Source organism: Letharia columbiana (genome assembly GCF_014066305.1).
Source record: "Letharia columbiana isolate WasteWater2 chromosome Unknown Sc0000017_s0, whole genome shotgun sequence".
Taxonomy (NCBI): domain Eukaryota; kingdom Fungi; phylum Ascomycota; class Lecanoromycetes; order Lecanorales; family Parmeliaceae; genus Letharia; species Letharia columbiana.
Window position 1 is genome coordinate 776,354 of NW_023501057.1, and position 14,116 is coordinate 790,469.

General features: G+C 50.3%; 7 protein-coding genes across 7 annotated transcripts; 4 read left to right on the top strand and 3 right to left on the bottom strand.

Annotated features, from left to right (window-relative positions):
- Positions 1 to 482: 482 nt before the first annotated feature.
- HO173_006107 (uncharacterized protein) lies at positions 483 to 1,205 on the top strand (the record flags this gene model as incomplete). Its single annotated transcript, XM_037308018.1, has 4 exons — positions 483 to 533; positions 630 to 727; positions 922 to 1,003; positions 1,125 to 1,205. 4 exons carry the CDS (start codon positions 483 to 485, stop codon positions 1,203 to 1,205), a joined length of 312 nt encoding a protein of 103 aa, XP_037165278.1.
- A 356-nt stretch (positions 1,206 to 1,561) lies between these two features.
- On the bottom strand, positions 1,562 to 3,181 carry HO173_006108 (uncharacterized protein; the record flags this gene model as incomplete). The annotated part of the gene is made up of 2 exons (XM_037308019.1): positions 1,562 to 2,987; positions 3,045 to 3,181. The coding sequence occupies 2 exons, from the start codon at positions 3,179 to 3,181 to the stop codon at positions 1,562 to 1,564; spliced, it is 1,563 nt and encodes a 520-aa protein (XP_037165279.1).
- A 551-nt stretch (positions 3,182 to 3,732) lies between these two features.
- On the top strand, positions 3,733 to 4,990 carry HO173_006109 (uncharacterized protein; the record flags this gene model as incomplete). The annotated part of the gene is made up of 4 exons (XM_037308020.1): positions 3,733 to 3,955; positions 4,015 to 4,601; positions 4,649 to 4,889; positions 4,950 to 4,990. The coding sequence occupies 4 exons, from the start codon at positions 3,733 to 3,735 to the stop codon at positions 4,988 to 4,990; spliced, it is 1,092 nt and encodes a 363-aa protein (XP_037165280.1).
- A 1,171-nt stretch (positions 4,991 to 6,161) lies between these two features.
- HO173_006110 (uncharacterized protein) lies at positions 6,162 to 6,443 on the top strand (the record flags this gene model as incomplete). Its single annotated transcript, XM_037308021.1, has 1 exon — positions 6,162 to 6,443. One exon carries the CDS (start codon positions 6,162 to 6,164, stop codon positions 6,441 to 6,443), a length of 282 nt encoding a protein of 93 aa, XP_037165281.1.
- A 383-nt stretch (positions 6,444 to 6,826) lies between these two features.
- On the top strand, positions 6,827 to 7,640 carry HO173_006111 (uncharacterized protein; the record flags this gene model as incomplete). The annotated part of the gene is made up of 2 exons (XM_037308022.1): positions 6,827 to 7,012; positions 7,194 to 7,640. The coding sequence occupies 2 exons, from the start codon at positions 6,827 to 6,829 to the stop codon at positions 7,638 to 7,640; spliced, it is 633 nt and encodes a 210-aa protein (XP_037165282.1).
- Positions 7,641 to 8,098: 458 nt separating this feature from the next.
- On the bottom strand, positions 8,099 to 12,162 carry HO173_006112 (uncharacterized protein; the record flags this gene model as incomplete). Its single annotated transcript, XM_037308023.1, has 3 exons — positions 8,099 to 8,202; positions 8,266 to 11,389; positions 11,464 to 12,162. 3 exons carry the CDS (start codon positions 12,160 to 12,162, stop codon positions 8,099 to 8,101), a joined length of 3,927 nt encoding a protein of 1,308 aa, XP_037165283.1.
- A 954-nt stretch (positions 12,163 to 13,116) lies between these two features.
- On the bottom strand, positions 13,117 to 14,096 carry HO173_006113 (uncharacterized protein; the record flags this gene model as incomplete). Its single annotated transcript, XM_037308024.1, has 2 exons — positions 13,117 to 13,464; positions 13,971 to 14,096. 2 exons carry the CDS (start codon positions 14,094 to 14,096, stop codon positions 13,117 to 13,119), a joined length of 474 nt encoding a protein of 157 aa, XP_037165284.1.
- Between the last annotated feature and the right edge of the window lie 20 nt (positions 14,097 to 14,116).

The window sequence follows — 14,116 nt, forward strand, 5'->3', positions numbered from 1 at the left end:
TTAACATTTGAACAAAACTCTGCCATCGGAGATTGCGAGATTCGCAGAGAGAAGGGTCATGGCGAGGGGAAGAATCGACTATTCGAATTAAAGATACCCACATATGCTGAGCCAGGACAGGAACAATGAGCTACGGAGGGCAAAGTAGGCCGAGTTTGCTTCTGAAAGGGTGTTATTTCGAGAGGGTTCCATGTCCTATAAGTTAGATGGGAAAGGTTTCATGATTGGGATGCCATATGTCATGATATACCAATAAATATATACCAACTCGCTAGGCCGCTTTGCTGTAGAGTATCTGGGTATGCGTGGCTATTGGCATTCGGAGACAAGGAGAAGAGCTGAGCTCCCGAGGTACTCTGAAGAAAAGTCGCTTAGATCAACGCGACTAAGCCCAATACAGCCTAGCTACCCGCTTCACCTTCGCACGAAATCCCAACGACAAACCATCTCCACATTCACATCGATACAACGCCAACCTCACGATGGCTGTCAAACAACGCAGTGGAATCGCTGTTGGTCTCAACAAAGGCCATGTATGTCTACTCTCTCCCTCTTATCGTTCATGATGGAGCTGTGCTGTAGGCCTCGTCAGCTTTGGAGCATGGGAGCTAACGGACTTGCTCGAGTAGAAAACCACCCCTCGCGAATCGTCACGCATATCACGCACCAAAGGACACTTGAGCAAGCGTACCGCGTTCGTAAGAGAGATCGTTAAGGAGGTGTCTGGGTAGGTCATCTGTCCCACCACGTCTTGAGTACGGGAGCAGGAAAGCATCAGGTCTACTTGATTGGAGCCCGAAAGTGTCGAAACCTGTGCCAACACGCGAGATGTTGGACTGTGTATCCTGCAACAAACCCCGCCTGGGCGGCATACTGGCGGCTCAAGTCAAGGGACTGTAGCTGATCCGCCTTGACCAATAGACTAGCACCGTATGAGCGTCGTGTGATCGAATTACTCCGCAACAGCAAGGACAAGCGTGCCCGCAAGCTAGCGAAGAAGCGAGTACGTATTGCCTTCCTTCGACTCCTACCGAACTCTTTCGAGTATCTACCCTGCACTATTTGAAGCTTTCTAGACTTGCTCTTGGACGGGTACCGGCTGACACTCATGGCTTGAATTACAGCTCGGGACGTTTGGACGTGCGAAGCGAAAGGTTGATGAGTTGCAAGGTGTCATTGCCGAGTCAAGAAGGGCTGGACATTAGATGAGGGTGTTCGGAGCTGGAGGACTTGCGGACGCGATCATGAAGACTCCTGTGTGGTCCATCTTACGGGTTAGCTTGATGGACCGAGATGGTGAGATGCAGGTTTTGACCTTCTGAACAAGTGGAACCTCGTGCCATTGCACCCTGTGCTGTCTATGGCGGCTCGCTCGTGACACACAGCAAAGGCTTCACGGCTATCTATTCCAACTCCATGTAGATGCTACTTGCGTGCTCCGTCTAAACCATGCTCGCTAATGTCAAGATGTACCATAACGTCGTGCACCATCGCTCACCCGAAGAAGGCCTTCAAGATCCCCGCACGTACCCGTTGTCTTTATCAAAATCGTGCTTTGTTGTCACTTCTTTCCTGGCAACTTAAGCCATCTAGGCACGCCTCCCTTCCTTTCCCGCCCTTCGTCCTTCTGCTTTCCTTTTCCCTCGACCGTTTCATTCGCTTTCTCGACCGTTTCGACACTTTCTATTTCCTTGACTTCGATTTGCTTGGCTTTGTTCTGGAATTCGGGTTTCAGCACGCTGCCTGCCCTTACTTCACTGCTTGCTCCAACTTCCCATAGGACATTAACAAGCACGCGTCCGGCCATGCCCAGATCACCTATCAGCCTCACGTTGCCGTCTTTGGGTAGACTCCTCGGTCCCTGCGCTGAGCTGAAATTGAGGGAAAACGGCTCGTTCTCTTTCTCCATGAGGCCTTTGACAAAGTCGTAAAGTGTGGTCGATGTATCCAGGTGTGAGAATGTGCTGATCACCTGCATTTGATCTGGAAAACGAACCTTGATTCCCACATCTTTTGCATCCGCAGTTTTCTTGGCTTGGGTCTCGGCCTGGACTGCGAGCTCAGCATCAGTGGGGAGGCGCCTGTTGACGCTTGATGTGGCAAGACGGGCTTGATGCAGTTTGGCGTGGGCGATGGTCGGCTCATAATCTTTCTCGTTGAACGCTTGGCGTGAAGCTGCAGGTGTCGAGGCTGACGACGGAGCGAACACAGATATTGGGCGCTCGGGTGGGCCGGTTACGATCGTGTCTAAAGTTGGCGAAGCATCGGAGAGGAGCGCACTAGATTCAGGGCGGGCCTGAGCTTCATCGCCTATGGGCGACTGGGAAGAGAACAGAGCTGCTGACTGTTGGGAGGGCGGTTGTATTTGAGATGGCGATGAAGGCTCTTGAGGCGACGGTCTTTCGCGATCGTTGGGGGCAGGGAAGGGTTCCAAGACGGATGGACCAGACCCTGCTTTTGCTGCACTGGCCGAGTGTACACCTCCGGTCTGTTCGCCCTCAGCAGATTTGAAATATTGGTCTATCTCCACAATCGCTTCTTCGAGAGGACGCTCGGTTCTACGGAAACTGAGGCGCAAGAGAACACCCCCACTATTGAACCCCAGCTGCGCAAGAGACTTTTGCAGGTCGGCGAATGAAACAAGCTCCCTTCCCATGACTTGTACTACTGGAGTCTCATAGAACAGTCTTCCGGAACCGCTCGCCCCAGTCTCCATTTGTGGTATCCCGCGACCAGTGAAGTTCCTGCTGGGCTCCGAGCCCGTCGATCCAGACTCGAAGTGTCTTAGTAGCAGCCATATTGTGGTTGTGCTTGGGAATTTTCCCGTGAGTCTGTTTGACGCGCCCGATTCTGAGTCCGGAAGCTGTAGAGCCACAGAGACAACTGAGGGCGAGCGCGACAGAACAACTACTTGTAGCTTGGCACCTGAGGATAAACCTGAGAGCCGGATGGGCTGTGAAAGATCAAGGGTCTTATTACTATTATTCCTATCCACAAATGCACATTAGCATAATCTTGATCAAAGTCGTAGTGGGACCTCCTACTTAAGGCCATGACGGGAGGCGTCTAAGCCGAGCTTTGTGCATGCTTCCTGTAAGACGTCGGCGAGGTGCTTGGCAGGCGTTGTTTTTATGACAGCCCGGCGTGCGGATGAGTCTAGAACAACAACGTGGGAGGCCATAGGTTGTAGATTGGAGCCCAGTGGAACAAGTGGTCCTTAAAGGACGGGTACGTGCTGGCGGATTATCTTGCTGAGTAGTGGAACCCTTTGTCAAGCGGGCATTTCAACGGCCTGAATGTACAGGATTGATCCCCTGTCGCGTGCAGTGGGACAAGAGTTGTAGAATAGAAGAGAAAATAGTCTGTGAAGCTGGAAGTCTCGAAGTTTGCCGTGTGCTCAATAGGGTGGTGGGGTGGTTTTATGGTTTTAGGGTTAAGATGCGGAGAAACGAGAAAGATTATTTGGTGGATACTCCCGCGCCGGACGGCCAAGATGTTTAAAGTAGACTTTTTGGCCACACGAGTAGGGCGGCGGTCACCCTAGACCTGATAGGGGGTGATTTCGGGGTACATTCTGTATATTTTGGCATGGTGTTTCAGCTCCCCCCCCCCTTCCTCCAATCCCCTCTGACGGCACCACCAGCGACGACAGCATAATTCCCTTACATCTCGGCCAGATACCTTGAGGCAACGGCGATAGTAGAGAGCTACTCCTGTCGCTCGTTATTCGCAATGGTTTCACCCGACGTCCACCACCTTTTCCATCACCCAATCGCAGACCATTCCTTCTCCGCAGACAGGCAGACACTAGCTGTGGCCAGAGACAACAACGTTGAGCTCTACAGCAGGTCTGGGAACAAGTTCAGCTTGCAAGATGAGCTGAAGGGACACGACAAGACTGTAACAAGTGTCGACATTGCGCCGAGTACCGGGCGAATCGTCACTTGCTCGCAAGGTGTGTCTGGGGAAAAGGTTAAAGGTACTATGGAAAAAGGCTGACTTGTGGACTCGCAGATCGCAACGCATACGTTTGGGAACCGTCACCTTCCGGCTGGAAGCCTACGCTCGTATTACTCCGCATCAATCGCGCAGCTACATTTGTACGGTGGTCTCCATCGGAGAAGAAATTCGCGGTCGGCTCTGGTGCCCGGGTCATTGCAGTCTGTTATTTTGAGGAGGAGAATGATTGGTGGGTGTCGAAGCATTTGAAGAAGCCCATACGAAGTACCATCACAACTGTGGCATGGCACCCCAACTCGGTCCTTTTGGCGGCGGGATCTACAGATGCGCATGCGAGGGTGTTCTCGAGCTTTATCAAGGGGGTCGATGCTAGACCCGAGAGCAGTGTCTGGGGCGAAAGACTGCCTTTCAACACTGTGTGTGGAGAATTTTTAAATAACTCAGCGGGTTGGGTACATGGCTGTGCTTTTTCGCCAAGCGGCAACGCTCTGGCGTTCACTGCACATGATAGTAGTATCACAGTCGTCTATCCAAGCGGTCCTGATGAGCCTCCCACCGCCGTCGTCAGCCTTAGCACGCAACTCCTGCCCTTCCTGAGCCTGATCTGGAATGGAGAGAGCGAAATCATTGCTGCTGGATATGTAAGTAATCTTCATGCCTATGGGAACCTGCAGCTGACGCTGGGCAGGACTGCGAAGTATACAGACTGCGGGGTAACGAGCAAGGCTGGCAGATTGTAGGCTCCATGGAGTCGAAGGGCAGGCCCGGATTGGAGGAAATGCGTGAAGAATCTGCTCTGAACATGTTTAGGCAAATGGATCTAAAAGGAAAGAGCAAGGACGATACCCAGCTCAAGACAGTGCACCAGAACACCATCGCCACAATTAGAACTTATGATGAAGCTGGCGGAACCGTCAGAAAGTTCAGCTGTGAGTACCCGCTGGTAGTTGGGGGTTCAGGAAGAACGTCCACATGCTAATTCTTCGCAGCCAGCGGTGTTGATGGACGAGTGGTCATATGGTCCACATGAGATGAGGGCTTTGTATCGATTCCAAAAAGTATACAACGCATATCTTCCAGGGCGCTTCGCACTGATATGAGAAGAATCCCCCAGTCAATGGCCATTGAAGATTAGAAGGGGTTCATGTCGACTGAGGAAAAAGTACAATAGATAAATTCTGTCGTTATAGAACCCTCTGGATGCCAGAAGTAGGGTGATATTCTAGAAGGCGGTGGTCCAGACTATGATTTTCTCCACAGCCCCTTTTTGTTTCCTCAAGCCCATTCCTATTTATCATCACTTGCCGAAGCATACTTCATGACATGGTTCTCATCCAGCGGCCGCCTCGATTTCTGAAAGTTATACAACTTCATTGATATTGCACGTACGTTGCTCCGCACATGAGCGACATGGCACACCAAGACCAACAGCAGGAAATAAGAGACGGTCCTAGAGACCGTGTGGTCACAGCCTAGACCTTTGCGTCAGGAGAGATATTCGATCCTCCTAGAATCCTCATCCAATAGTACTTGGCTCCAATCCCCGACGTCAAGGAACAATTTTCTCCGCGCCCCTTCAATGCCTTCCCGAACGCAGTGATTGGCCCTTCAATATCTTATCACTTGGCACACTGACACACGCACACTTTTAGGTCCCTGATGCTGGGGAGAGTTTCTCAAGTCACAATTCTCAAGAATTACCCCTGTCTCGGCGTAACAGCCAGTCTATGAGAGCAGAAGAGCACTATGCGGGGCCAGCCTTCGAAAATGCTGCAAGTAGCACCAATCCAGTTTCTCTAGCAGATGGGGCGAGCTCTGCATCACCGATCGCCTCCGCAGTGAGCCAGAGTCCAGCGAGTGACGCAGGAGTCGACCATCATCCTGCAGCCGCTGCTCCCATAATTATCGAAAGTTAGGCGAACCTGCTTCAGACCAACGAAAGCATCTGCACCATGGTTGCCTCAAATCGAGTGCAGCTCTCGTACCAGGTTCCCCCCAGCATCTCCGCGCTCTGCCGCCAACGCTCGCCGATTCCAGCCCTATGCAACCGACGGCTTTCTATGTCGCTCTGGTAGGGGTTGGGTGAGCTCCCAGTGCTGTTGGCTAGACTACGTACGGATTTTCGGAGCCCCAATTTTCTCCTTCAGACGTAGTCTTGAGGCTTAAGACATATATTATGTTGGGTGTGTTTACTCTCGAAAATGATTCCGAGGCTCAAAACACCCTCTCAAATAAGCAACACTGACAGCGAAATTGGAATCAAGACTGCGCAAATTGCGGATACACTGTGGCACCAGGCCGTGGAAGCTGAAGATCACGCGGAAAGACTTGAAAGCGTGTACCGCGTGGGCAGTTTGTATTCATTAGTAGAGAGTGTAGTGAGTGGTGCTCTCGCGGCATTAGCAGGGCAAACGATGGGAGAGGAGGCATTGTACGTGACCGTCATGGCGAGTGAAGATCTGTACAGTTCGCTACTGTGGTAGCAGGCAAAGGGGGAGCTGGATGGACTGTTGGAGCAATTCATAGAATCCTAGAAGGGCTCATATCAGCGAAAATGAGCGAGCACTAGAAATGGGAATGGATCGTGATCTTATGGGTTCAGCAATACGGTGCTAAGTGAGAGGATTTGGTACGAAGAGACGGCATGGCGAATAATTGGACATGTTCAGATATAGAGCATATTACCAGTAGGCGAAGTGGTGAAGCGAAATATGATACGTACGAGAGTAGTTTTGTTGCCAAGTCCGCCTGAGTTGGGGGAGTGGTAGGAATCCAGAATTTCTTAGAAAGCCATCGCCGTCTTCGGAACAGCACAAGGGGAGAAAATTCATTGTACCTCAATTCTTGGGAGTACAGGGATTTGAACATGAAGATTCTGACAGTGAACTTCCTGACCTGTGCCGTCAAAGCATGCAAGACTTCTTCCCTTTCCTTTCCCCTCCATTTTAAAGACGCGGAGCTCGAGCAGTCGGACATTGAGTACAATGCTTCATTTCTACGGAACATCCTTCCTAGGATAGACTGGGAAGCGTTCAAAATTACTGCTAACGAGGTATGTGCCTCGTGTCAGCCACTCAGAATTTTTGCTGTTCTCCTTTGCATACATATATCCAATAAGTATGACCTTGCACCACGTCTATACTCTATCGCTGTTTCCTCAATCACGACGTCTCGATCAACCCTCCAATTTTTGTTTATGGAGCTAGTCACTACTCACCGCTTCTCATCTTTAGCTCGGCTTCACTACCGTTCCCAGTGAAAAGCCAACAATCTCCGCTCCCACGACGGATCTTTCAACTCCTGACATCGTCAACACGACCTCCCATACGGAAGTTTCCCACGACAAGGTAATGCGAGACCTGCACACCCTTCTCCTCGAGACCGAAGTTCGCGAGGGTAAGATGGTATGCGGCAATTGTGGGCATGAGTACAGGATAAAGGAGGGGATTGCCAATTTTCTGTTGCCCAGTCATCTTGGTGAGCTGTCTCCGTTCATACTTGTGATTTTTACTCTACATTTACGGCTTGATCTGCAAGAATCTGCTTCTTGTCTTCTAAGCAGTCAAGCCAATCTATGGAAAGGGTCTTGGCTCATCGGTTGTAGTCTGACCGAGCATGGACCATCCGAAGGATATTCGGTGAAAGTGCATGTCTGGAGAAGGCCGCAGATGGAACATTGAAGCACGCTCGAGGATATCCAAAGGTTAGACAACTAAAAAAGCGAGGTGTTTTAGCAGAATTCGAATGACGCTAGGGCACGGAGCCTGTTCGCATTCTTGACATATTTCTCCATTTCTGAAGAGCAGGTTTTTGGAGACCTTCTACAAAGGTGGGGGAGATAGAGATGCTTTTCTGGATGAGCAGTGGATTTCACAGGAATCCAAGCACCCTAAAAGCATCATATCAGATAGTGATTTAGTATACATTATTTTTCGGCGACCTCAATGCGCACGCTTCCAGATAGCTGACCCAAGCACCCAGCCCTTCCAGCTTGATTTTCACTGGAAGTCGCCTGACGTTTTTAGAAACGCCTTGGATGCTGTGATAGCTTGATGCAACGCTGATGGACTTGGCCGCCAAAGACTTATCTACCAACATGACGTGTAGATATAACAAAAGTCAGACATGAAGGAAGATGTCAATTGAGAAAGCCTTTGCAACGTGCAGTGCCACAAAGACAAGGTATTCGATCATCGCTGCCCCATTCCCGTTCGAATTTGTAGTCATATGTGAGTTCTTCATCTGAGCAAAGATTAGTGTGAGCTTCGGGGAAGAAGAGAGGTAGTAGAAGAAGAAGAGACCTACTTTGCCCAATGTCCCGGAGGGCATAGATGACAATTCGCTTGCTGCCTTCTACTTTGATGATCTTGGCGGTGCAATTTGGATCACAGCTGTGATTGATGAAACGTGCGATGCCACCGCGCTTCGTAGCGTCGATGACGGTATTTTCGTCGATTCTGAAAAGGTAGCTGCTGCCGATCCCGCTCTTCAAGTATTGCCGTTCTCGCATGTCGGCCACCTGCTGTCGCACCTTCTCGCCAACGTACTCTATGATCATGTCATTGGCAGCGATGTTCTCCATTGCGTAAAGTCCCCAATTGTGGATGGCAGAACGAGCAAATTTGACAGGCTTCTTTCGTTTCTTGAGCTGATTGAAGCGGATCGCGTCACCTTCGCCATTGGATGTGGCCAGCACCTGTTTTTGGGCGGCAATATCGGCGACGAGACGACGATTGTTGACACGGTTCGACCGTGAGGACGACTTGGATTGGGTTTTCGCCAACGCCAGCGCCACGGCTTCCGCAGCGGCAGCAACAGGGTCATCCTTCGCCTGGGCTTCCCGTTCTTCGCGAGCTTTCTGAACCTTGATCCGATGGGGCAGGTACTTGGACTTTTCCGACTCCAAGATTTTCGTGGTCCCTTCAGTCCTGGCGCAGCCTGTGGAGTTTGGTACATAATAACCGTCGATGTTGGTCTCGGCTCTAATGACGCCCCTCTCACCACCACGATTAAGCGCCTTGATCTCTTTTTGCTTCCAGGCCCATAGGGAGACATTACCCAGACTTGCCTCGGATCGATCAGCCAGGACTTGTCGCAGGTATCGTAGGTCTTCTTCGTCTTTGACATTATGCTGCCATCCGTCCAAGTCAAGCACTACATTCGGATCCTCAGCAACCGTGCGCTGAGGTTCCCCCTTCGTTGCACTCCATTCGTTCTCAGCTGTTGCTTGCTCTGTAGGTTCAATCACCACTTCAGGCTGGATTTCCCCAATCTTCGGAGCATTTGCCATTATCTCATTAAATTCAGCCTTGGCTTGCCGCTTCTTGAGGGCTTCTCGCTCTTCGAAGACCTGCTTCTTGGTCTTCTTCTTCTTTCCTTTTGTCTGTTTTGATGTTACCAATCTGCTCTCGGAATCGAGGTCCGGCGTTTCGCTAATATCTTTCGATGGATTGTCAGCTAGACCGTCCATTTCAAAGAACTGGATGCCTGTGACCGAAGAATCGATCTCTATTGTCGAAGAAGGTACAAGGACATTTCCGTCGTCTTTGCTAATCCCGAATAACTCTTCATCTTCCTTCTGCTTCTTTTTGTCAGCAATGTCCTGGATAAGTCGTTTTCTCTTCTTGGACGTTTGTTGAACTTTGCTGGCATCCCGAGAAATCTCCTGATCTATATCGGTCATAGCTGGCGTGACATCATCAGTATCTTCCTCGTCAGGCATCGTACTCCATGCTGAAGCTCTACTGTGCCGGCGAGTTTTCTTCGGTGTTGGGTTGGTGCTCTCGTTTTCCGACATGTCTGACGCAATGCTCATCCGGCTCGCTGGCCTACTGTCCTGCTCTTCGGTATCTCTTGTGAAAGTAGTACGCCGTTCATCTTCCGAATCCTCGTCATCGTCTCGAAATGTGGGCAAACGATGGTGAAGTCCACGGACTGCCATCTTCTTAGGAGCTTTCTGCTTACGCCGTTCATCTGTGAAACCAACGTTCTCTCGCTTACCACCGACTCCTTTCCGAATTCTGGGCAGAGTAGTAACGTTCAACGTCGAAGTCGCCAGGGGCCGACGGCCATTGATCAAGACATCGCTCCTCGAATCTGGCGTACCGTTTGGCGGTGTTTCGCTCATGTCAAATTTGGAACCGCTTCCTCTCCTGTCGTTCGGATCTGTGATATTCAGTCTCCGTCTTTTATCCGCATGCCGGTCAGGATCCAGAAAGTCATATAGAGTTGGTGCTGCAAGCTTGAGTCGGACATCCTGCATGAGCTTGACTTGGAGCTCAGTTCTGAGAACTTCTGCCGCTTCGCTGACGGGGTCGAGGTTCTTAGCTCTTTGCTTTTTTTCCTCCTCGAGATCCAGCTCATCCTCCCTTTGAACCCTTTCCCGCTCTGCCTTTTCACGTTGCTCTGCAATAGCTCTCTCAGGAGTGGGGCTTCTTTCGTAATTGGGATTTCCAAACTCATGACACTCCATGTTCATGATGTAGGTGAACAATTCACGCAAACGATACGCTTTGTAGCATTTGACCGCAGCTTCCTCGCCTCGTTTCGAATTCTCGAATATCACATAATACCCTGTCTTGTCGCACCTCACTTGCTCCCAATTCTCGTTCTTGAGTCTCTTCTTCAGATGTGGTACCGTTTTAGGCATTACAGGCACGTAACAATGAGCAATGAAGATATACGGATCGCGCTTAATTTGATCCAATATGGGCTTCTCCTCTATCGAGCCTGGGTAGTCGACTTCCGCAGCCTTTCTGGAAGCATCGAATTGCGAAGGTGGCTGTTGTATTGCAGTGGATCGTGGTAATGGCGTCGTTGGTACTAGTGGTGGTGGCAGGTTGGGCCGCACAGGAAATTTCGCAGAAGGACCTTTTGGCGCAGATGGAGGAGGCCCCGGTATCTCCATACTCGTTTCCTTCTTTGGCATTTCCACCTTTTTCTCTTTGTATCGCTGTCTTTCCTTGGCCTTGGCCAGTGCACGCCGGCCCACAGACCCATCACGATCAAGTTCAGCAAAAACAGGACAGAGACCAACCCTAGTCTGACCGTCTTTGCATTCTAGGTGAGCTTTCTTTGCAGCAGCGCTTGCAGATGTGGCCGGCCCGCCGCGAAGCGACCGACTGTCCTTGTATCTAATAAGGCATATACCCAGAAAGCTACCGTTCTCCGGATCAGTGTGACTAGTGATGTCTGCTATGTCTCCAAAGCTAGAGAAAAGATGACGTATTTGGTTGACAGGGGTAAGAGGATCAAATCCGGTCACCACGATTCTAATTGGCGGTCCAGGCCCAATCGACGTTTCCTTGTCATACTGGTAAGCTTTTAATGAGTACGGTGCGATTCGGTGGCGGTTCTTGTGCTTGTTTGCAGCTCCTTTGGTATAGTTAGAAATTCTTAATCGGGGGTCTGTTGGGGAAGCCCCATCTTCCTACAAAGAAATTCCATTAGCTTGCCCAAAGCCTGAAACAAACACGTAAATGTACACATTGCAATCAAACACACCTCTTCGCCAAATGGACTGAACTGAACCTGACGGCTTCTCTTTTCCTTTCCCTTCAGCGTTTTGTCTAAATCGGGGTCGTAAACGGCTTGGAATCCCTTGACCTCCCCTTTGCCAGGCCGTGCCGACAGCGCGGCTGGCAGTTGGGCACGTGCAAAATCCAAGCCTCGATAAATCGACGGTCCTTCCACTTGGTCTCGCGGGGGTGATAGTGCCGAGTTTCCAGCTGAGAGATGCTCATCATGAGTTCGCCTTTTGGGCGGCGAATTATTACCATTCGCTCGAGGAGAGGAGTCCGTGTTGGTGAGGGGCGTTAGGCTTGTGGATTTGTGTGGTTCATCTTGATGCGCCATGTTGGCATCTCTGTTGACTGCACTGAAGATAGAAGATGTAGTGCTCGTAGAGCTAGTGGAGCCAACTTCATGTGCGATGTCGCTGTTCGCAATTTCGTTCTCCTCATGCGTCAGCGAGCTTGACATTGCGTTGAAATGGCCATTTGGTGTTCCGTGGGCAAGGGTGTCGATTTCGCCCTCGCCGTCAGAGGGAGCAGGAGGTGCAGAAAGCGCGCTAGAGGAACAAGACAGGCCAACGGACGGGGACTGGTGTCTTCTGCGATCCTGAGAAGCTTTGGAACGTTTTTGTTGGAGCACTGAAGGAGCAGTAGGGAAGAAATCGGCAAAGCCCTTTGACGAGCGCGACATCCTTGGAGATGGTTTCTATCTGTACCGTTTGAGATGCACCATTTCGCCGCTCCAACTAGCTATCCCAAAAAATGTGACCGCCGGTTTGTCTCTCATGTACTGATTATGGAGGCTTGAGATTCTGGAAGCAGATATTGTGCGCTGTGGCTTCGCACGCGGTGGGAGGGGTCTGGGCTAACGCGATCACCGGCAGAGTGAATGTCAGGCAGATAACAATTCGATTGGTGGATTCAAGTCTGTGAATGAACCTCGCATGAGTGAGGTAAGAAAAGGGCAGCGAAGTCAGAACAAAGTTGGGTTTCAGAGGGTAGGCAAATGGCAGGCACTGGTCATGAGCAGCAACTGGATGTAGTGAGGTTACGGTTGCTTTCACATTTCCCAAAAAACCCCGTAATTTTAGCCGATTCCTGATTCCGAGCCGCCGAAAACGAATCAAATCATGGCGGATCGCCTTCTTCTATACACCTTCACGCGGTTTAGTACAGGGCCTTTATCCTACAGTACACGAAGACAAACATAATTATTTGGTGGATATGTCACTACATCAAAGCCTAAGAAATTCGCGCGGCGCCTTGATCAATGACGACAGCGGCAATAGTTACCAGAGGCCATCATTCTGGATGCTGCAGCACAACTTTACCAGCAGCTTCGCTCAACACGAAAGCAAGAGCAGAGGCGTGGACTACAAACGGAGCCTCAGGGCTGTTTTCTATCATCTGTCCTTTGCCGCAGAGGTCCATTTGACAGGTCTATTAATATCGCCGCTCGCGAAATCGAACATCTTCTGCATTGCTGAAGTGTATTAAGCTAACACAAAGTCCAATGGAAACCTGAGTTTGATGTTGAAGCAGAAACTATTCCTCATCTCGCCTTCAGCCTGTGACGACGAACAGGTCTGCCTAGAGTGACCACATCCGAGCAGAAGCCCCTTCGGGTATTTGGGAAAGATAGTACTCAAACAAAGATGTGGATGATCTTCGGATCATTATGAGGCAAGGGTTCGAGTGTGCCTAGGCCAGCACTGATTGATATGAGCAAAGGGGTGACATAGTTCCGGAACTTCCATTCCCTTCCAGTCGCCTCTGGGACCGGTATCTTTCGTCTGCAATGTCCGATATATGGGACTGGCAATAATGAATCTAGCCCTTGTTGCATGGTGACAGGTATTCTGTAGATGACGGTGCAACTCCTCCGCTTGCTCAAAGCTAAAAGCTGCCATTGGCGGAGCTGGAACACCATTTTCTTCTGCGAAAGGCACTGATCAACATTGGTGGTGGGTTCCCGTTGTAGTTTAGATGTTTGCTAATGCTGTCTCAGTTCTGTAAGAGTTGGACTTCAGATGTGAGGACCGAAGGTGAAATCAAAGCTCCCGGCTTTCCCTTACTGCCAGTTACAATAAAGGGAAAATTGAGTGCTGGACGAGGTCTTGATCTACGCACCGAGTCTAGTAGATGACGTGCTTAATAAGTAGCTGAATCCTGGAGATCTGAGGCTGTATCGCCTGCCGTCACACAAACTTCTCAAAGCTCAAAGTCCTAAGTAGTGGCAAAGGGTGACTGTCTTAGGATCACAGGGTTATAGAACTGTAAGATTGTAAAATTGGCCTACTAGAAGAGCTACTAGAGGAAACGGCAGTCCGTAAAATGTCCAAGGCAAATGAATGCATGGTCGAAGTCATGATTTCCAGAATTGAAAAGACACCTTGGGAAGCCTAGAGCACAGTTGTCGTTCTGCCCTTGGTCACATCGTGTTCCCGGATCTCTACCATTCAATATCCGGTATTGTCGTAAGTGGGTAAGGCTGGATACCGGCATGGTTGGTGCTGCCTTTGATGCAGCAGCATGCAAGCTCCATTTTGCAAGCGGCGCTACTGCAAGGAACGCTTTCGGCGCTCGTATAATGTGCATGCTATTTTTGGTTCTTTGCCATGACATTTTTGCTCCAGGACAGGACA